Genomic DNA, 7010 nt, shown 5'->3' with positions numbered 1-7010 from the left:
TCTGCTTACTTTAGAGCAGGGTGTTTTACTATTTGGCGGTTTAAATGCTTTACGTTTTTGCCAGCGCGTTAAGAAAGCCTCTCATGTTAAATTAAGTCAATTAATAAATGGAGACACATTAAGCAATCAGTTTTGTCAGCCCATCTCCCCAGCATTATGTATGGTTGGCTGTAATCACAAGATAAATGCAATGTGCTGATCTATGGTAATGTTCAATAATACATTCTCCGCCAGGCTCAATTCATCAGGGAGTTTCGGTAGGGGAGGCATTTGTTATTGGCTGTCTCTGCACCTCAAGGATAACATTTCTGTCCTTTTGATTGGCCGCCTCACTGCTGCAAGATTCTAACCGTCTTATTTTGATGATGAATACGAAAGCACAGTAAGCCGGGCTGGAGCGTAGTGTCTCAGGGGCTGCGCTCCTTCCAGAGCCCAAGGACTTACAGCTTCCTCCGCTGCCTTGCTGTGCCAACAACCCCCCCAAAAAAGTTGTGATGCTTTTCTTCACCCAGTGCTTTGGGGCTGTGTTAGATCTCATTCACCTCCGCTTTCAGCACTACAAGGCTAAACGGGTGTTCTCCGCCGCTGGGCAACTTGTCTGCGTTGTAAACCCCACGCACAACCTAAAGGTGAGTGGCTCTCTCTCGCTTGATGTTCCCGCGGCTTGGGTTCAAGTCCATCCTCCGGAGGCGTCTGTGACCCTCCCGCGAGCGCGGGGAACTCGCGGCAAAGGCTGGTCCACTGGCGCCAGGACCGTGTTGGGTACCCGGGGCCGGTGCCTCGGGGCTCATTCTCCCTCTCTTGGCGGTTGGATGCTCTCGGCGACAGTGTGTTGTTTCCCCGACTGGCAAGAGCAACTGGAGTGAGAGTCTTCTTTTTTTTTTTTCCACGCTGTCAGCCTAGGAGTGGGGCGGAGGTCAGAAGTGAGGTCGGTGGACGGAGCAGGGGGCTTGCCCCTCTCTCTCCCAAATATTTGTGGGCAAGTGTTTAGGAGACAGGATTTGAAAAGTTACTCAAATCGCAGTCTGTCCCACGTGCTGGAAAGGCAGGCGAGCACACGGATTTAGGAAGCCCCTCTGGCTGCGGCTGAAGTAACTGGGGTCGGGGTGGAGGGGCAGGAACCCCGAGGCAGGGATCTGGGAGTTGGGGAGAGGGCTCCTTCTTCAGAGTGTTTTCCCCTTGTGCTCAGACTCGGCGTGAGTGGGGATCGGGGGGGGGGGGCGGGGATGTCGGGAGGAGTTTGTCTTCTTTCCTTCCTTCGAGCTAGATGCGCCCGGTGCGCGGAGGACAGGAGGGGCAGATTGGCTTCAAGAGTATCAAAATGAAACCAGCCCCGAGCTGCCACTGCCCGAATCACCGCAAGCGCTGCGGGTGCCTCTTTGCTGTGGCCGCCCGCCGGGCTGCGCTTCCGACGCCGCTGCCGCTGCGTTTGCGCCTTTAGGTCAATGCCCTTTAAGAGAACAGCCAAAATATGGGCTGGAGGGACCGCTTCACATCACCGCCAAGGCTGAGGGAAATGAATGCAGAGTCCCTGGCTAGGGGAGGCAGGGGAGACGGGAAGGTAGGGCGGGAGGGGCGGTGCGAGGGCGTAGCTGAACTCCCCCCAGTGTGAAAGTCTGAGCCCAATGGGCTCTGTCCCCAAATAAACGATGGACTTGCGAGTTGCTTTCCTGTCCTCATTATACCCAAGGCAGAGTGACGGGGGAAGGGCACATCTGCAGCTGAGCCACGGAATAGTCTGCCAGAACAGCTCTGTCATTCTGACCACTGCTGTTGGGCAGGAGATGTTGCTTGTTGCTCATCACTTTATAAACTCCTGCAGTCAGACTCTCTTCGGCTGAAGCCCTGCAGGCCAGTGCTGAAGGATGCCTCCCTGCAACACCCCCCCACCCCCGCTTCCGCACAATTCCTGGAAGTCCTCAGGAGGGACAGCTGCCTGGAGCCCCTGGGGCCATATGTCAAGGCCACTCCTGGATGGAGGGGTGATGCACTACTCTGGGACAGCTATGGTGCTCCTGACCTAGGAACCGGCTTTCCGCGGTACCCAAGCTGTGACTAATACCATCTCCCTCAACCGCTCAGCCTCCCAATCCCAATCCCTCCTTCTCTCACTCTCTCTCTCCCTTTCTCCCTCCTCCCCTCCCCTCCTCTCTCTTCCCCTCATTCTCCTATTTTCTTTTTCCCTTCATGGCTTACTTTTATAAATGAGAATTCACCACCAGTCATCCTTGGCAAAGCGAGTGTATGATGTACCTATTAAAATATGATGCTGAATTCCATTTTATGGCCACTTTTGAGACTGCATTCAAACTCCCATTATTTTGTCGCTTTACATTAGTTAGTTCCCTGCGGCAAGAAATTTTGTTTATTCCTGTTTCGCATTTTAAAACCCTTACAAATTTTTTATGAGACTTAGCATTTCCAAAGTTTGAGTTTGGATGGTTCGTTGGCTGCAGCAGATGATGGAGGGGAAGAAGGGTGCTAAGATCTTGGTGTGGGGTGGAGGGAAAAGCATCTGTGTGTATGTTTCAGTGATGTCAGGCTGGATATTGACAGGTAGTCCTGCTGCCCGGATTCAGGAGCCCAGAGTCAGTGTCGGAGTCCTTGGGTCAGTGCTGACTAGCTGTGTGACCTTGAAGGACTCGATGTCTCTGAGCCTTCCCTCCCTCACCTTCAAAATGAACCTATGACTCTTTAGCCCGCCTCCTCCACGACTCTGTGAGGCTGAAAAAGAGATGATACTCAAGGTAGATGTGCTTTATAACGGTCTCCTCCGAAAAAAGATTACGTTATCGTACATAATTTGTAGGGTTCCATTAGGAACTTCAAAAGTTATCACTTAAAGCCTTCAGCCAACTTAGTAACATAAAAATAGGTGACACGTGCTTTGAGAGGCTATTTCCCATGGCTCACTTTTTCACGTACATTCTCATTTGGCTTTTCATTTCCTATAAAAAGCCACTTAGAGAGTTTGCTCAGATGAGTGTCGCTGCAGATAAACAAATCAAATCGACGGCCGCTAATGTTACCAGGGGTTGCAGCAGGACACACAGGATTTACAGAGGCTGTACCAGGCGGAGACAGACCTCCGCATCCCAGGTTGCCCCTGGGGAGGTCTCATCCAGGCTCCAGGTGGCCCATCAGGTAAGTTTTACCTGCTTCTCAAACCTGAGGGCTAACAACGCTTTGCAGCTTATAAAGGAACAGCTCTCTAGGAGCATTGCTGCCCCATCACTGATATTTAAAAATGCATAAAACCTCGAAAGAAGTTGCTCCTTCTCAGCATTCCTTTCCATAGGCAGACCACAGAAGTATGCCTTAGATGTAATAAGCTGTGATCCACATAGGAAGAAAAATTCTTCTTTTAAAGAAAAAAAAAAAAAAGCTGTGGCAACGTTAACCCAGAATAGCTATTGATGTGCGGTGCCTCCCCGCATTTTGTATGACAGGCTGGTACATAAAATGGTGACGAAGGACAGAGAGACTGCAACCTTGCTTTCAATTTTCTAGGTTGCATATTGCTACAGAGAGGGCTGGGAAGCCTGTGTTTTTCTTTGTGGAAGCATTTTTTGCACTTTGTCCTTTCCCGCGAATGCTAGCAGTACTTTACGACCCGAGGCAAGTGCTGAGTTATAATCAAAATTCACTTACTGAGCAGAGAAAATTGTGTATTTACCATGCTTCTACGGGTCACCTTCATTCTCAATTTTATTATGGCGATTACTCGGTAACCTGGATTCCTTCAAGCAACCTGATGCCTTTCCTTCTAAGTGGAAGGCAGAAGCCTTCCCGGGGAACGCAGACAACCCAGTTAAAGCCGTTACACTCCTTAAGCCCACCCTGCTTTAAAGGGGTGTTTAGAGTCGCTGGCCTGGAATAGGAGGGTCTTCTGCTTCAGGAAGAATCCGTAGCAGAGCTGGCTCTGTAGACCGCAAATGGCACTCCGTGTTGCCCTGTGTCTGTCTGTCTGGCTCTGCCTACAGGGATGGCTCCTTAAAGGGACCCGGGCCCCCACTTCTCCTTCCCACCCCATGAAAAGGGACCACCAAGGAGCCGGTGACCTTGGCTGGCTGCCATCTGCTTCCCCATTCATGGAGGTCACTGAAATGTGGCCCACGGGCTGCAGGCTGGCACCGGGGAAGGTGCGGGCTCCTGGTCCTGATTCAGCACTGCTTTCTCCCTCGTGTCCTTTGCTTGTTTCCAAACCAAGAAAGCCTTTCTCTCCTGGCCCCTCTCCCATCGACACTGGCTGCTTGTACAATGCCCTGCCCCGGGCAGCCCTCCCTGCTTCTGTCCCATCCCCAGAGGTGCCCTCTGAGGGGTGACCTGGCTAGTCTCTGCACCCAGGCCTCTCCAGGGAAGGGGCTGTAGTGGCAGCCAGACCCCTCTGGGGTCAGTGCTCAGCGCTTCCCAAGCGGACAGGCGCTGAGCTGAGGCTGGCTGGGCGACTTCCTCCCCGTAGCCACAGAGCGTGATAAACGAGGTTCTGAAAGAAGTCTAGCAAAACACTTTCTGGCAGACTTCCAAAAGGCCCTCACCAGGGCCAATGTCATTGCTGAGACCCCCAGTGCCTCCCGGCACCCAGACCCGAGGGCGGAACCTCCCCACCTCTCCTGGGAGGCTACTCATACCTCCATCCAGCCGGTCCAGTCCCTGGAGCTCTTTTCGATTATTACCCGTTAACCTTGAGTTGACAGACAGACACACACACACACACACACACTCACAGTCACGCACACACACACAGTGGGAAGGGCATATGGGACAATGACGGCTTTAATTTGTGCCTGACAGATACTAAATCTAAAAATCAGGGCATTTTAGTACCATCACTGGAAGCATCCACGTGCCTTTCATTCTAAGACCAACCCGTATGGATGAATGTGTTCTGAGTGATGGTGGAGCTGGTGGGCTGGGGATCATCAGAGGAGGGAGCTGAGGAGAGGCGGGGGGCAAGGGCAACCCTCACCTCTACCGTTCATGCACTGATCTTTGGAGATCCCGCGCCTGCCCTGGGGCTTTCACTAACTCTGCTTGACACAGCATGGCAGGCAGCTGAAGGAACGCTAAAGACATGAACATCGTTTTTAGAGGTTTAGAGGTGGCCCTGGAGTACTCAGCCTGAATACCTAGTTTAAGGCAGTTAAAGGCTTCCGATAAGATTGTTTCATAGGCAGGGTGTGGGTGGCTCAGCTCCTCCTGACACAGCCATTGTCTGAGGGTCGCATCCCCAGTCTTCTGGACATTTCACCATCTTCCTTTGCTGCCGAGGCTGGAGGCTCCTCACAGCTCCAACAGCACCTTAGACGGGGGCGGGGGAAGGATGAGGGAGGAGCTGAGCTGGCTGTCCTCACTCTGTGAGCTTTATTCTAAAGGCTTTCCCTTGCTGCCTCCTCCAGCCCTTTGGTTTCTGTGAATATTATAAGACACTCGACACTGTAGGTACAGAGCAGTCATGCGGCTTTTCTGGTTAATGGTGATTGCAGATGAGGCTCCTGAGTCACGTAACCGGAGGCGCGAGCCCCGAGCAGCCGTTCGGTTAGCAGCGTGCTGGTGACGGGGAAGCAGGGGAGGCTGAGGCTGGCGCAGAGGTGATGTGAGCCCCTTGCCTCTGTACTGCATTTATCCGGCAGCCCCAGAGCAAATTCTGTGGCTCTCCCTTCACCATGGTCCCTCAAGCTGCAGGGACTGTTTGGAAGAAATGAGAAAACTGAGACTGAACACTTTTTTTGAAATCCACAGAGAGGTCAGAGTCATTTGGATGGCTTTCCTGGGGCAAGGCAGAACGTTTCTCTAGCAATTAACAATAAGAAAAAAAGAAAAATTAACTGTCTGGGATGGTATTTTACTCTTAGCAAAGTCATCTGGACTCAACCAACTCTGTTCCCCAAAGGGGAAAGGTGGCCTGTTTAGACACAAAGTACCACGTGGAAGGGGTTACCTGGAGAATGGAGCTCCATTCTCTATGGCTCAGAGAGTGACGGGGAGAATGTCAGAACTGGGAGCCTGAACCGTCTTAGTTTACAGTTGAGGAAACGGAGGCCAGAGAGGGGAATGACTTGTATTCGGTTCCTACGGCTGCTGTAACAAATTACCACAAATGGGGCAGCTGAAAATCAGAGTGATCTATTTCTCAGAGAAATCAGGAGGCTGGAAGTCCAAAATCAAGGTGTCAGCAGGGCCAGGCCTCTCCAAGGCTCCAAGGAAGAGTCTGTCCCTTGCCTCATCTGGCTTCTGAGAACTCCACGTGCTCTTGGGCTTGTGGCCACATCCCTCCAATCTCTGCCTCTGGGGTCACATGGCCTCCTTCTCTCCTTTGTGTGTACATCTTATAAGGATACAGGTTATTGCATTTAGGGCCTCCTTGGGTGATCCAGGATAAGCTTCTCATTGCAAGATCCTTAATTTAATCTCACCTTCGGTCATATAATATTCACTCTCTTGCTAGTTAAGGTAATATTCACAGGTTCCAGGTATTAGGATGTGAATCTATCTTTTCAACCCACTACTCGACTTTTGCAGAGTCAACCTATTTAGTGGCAGAATTTAGGAACCAGAAGTCGGCTCTCCTGATGTCAGGCCTAGATCCCCTGCACTGCCCCAGGCTGCCTTCCAATTAGCCCTAACTAAATATCCCTTGCACGCTGTGGAAGTAGAAAATTGCGGGGACCCCCCTTCCTGCACCCCATCAGGCCCAGGCCAGCAGTGTGACCCCATGGGCTGCACCACACACCCACCATCTCCCCTTTGTCAGATCCACATTTCAATTTGGGGCCTCTCCATCCTCCTCCCTTATTCCCCTTCCCCCTCCATAAATCTTCTTCCCTTTTCTTTACTGAATTATTCTAAAAACAATATAATGAACATGGATGCATGCACATCATATTTAAAAATCAAATGGAAAGAGATACACTGTCAAAAGCATAGAGCATAGGGAATCCCCTGGCGGTCTAGTGGTTAGGACTCCACGGTTTTACTGCTGAGGGCCTGGGTTCAATCCCTGGTCAGGG

The 7010-nt window shown here is 51.6% G+C and overlaps 1 protein-coding gene across 1 annotated transcript in view; it reads left to right on the top strand.

The window, feature by feature from the left end:
* Positions 1-479: 479 nt before the first annotated feature.
* SIAH3 (siah E3 ubiquitin protein ligase family member 3) overlaps positions 480-7010 on the top strand; it is a 73054-nt gene continuing 66523 nt past the window's right edge. Inside the window, exon 1 of the mRNA XM_082675981.1 lies at positions 480-629. Within this exon, the coding sequence (XP_082532107.1) occupies positions 495-629 (135 nt within the window). The 5' untranslated portion in view covers positions 480-494. The remainder of the gene's footprint in view (positions 630-7010) is intronic.

Source organism: Grampus griseus (genome assembly GCF_964374135.1).
Source record: "Grampus griseus genome assembly, chromosome: 18".
Classification (NCBI taxonomy): domain Eukaryota; kingdom Metazoa; phylum Chordata; class Mammalia; order Artiodactyla; family Delphinidae; genus Grampus; species Grampus griseus.
The sequence above is the reverse complement of the archived record's forward strand: the minus strand, read 5'-3'. Positions and strand labels throughout refer to the sequence as shown.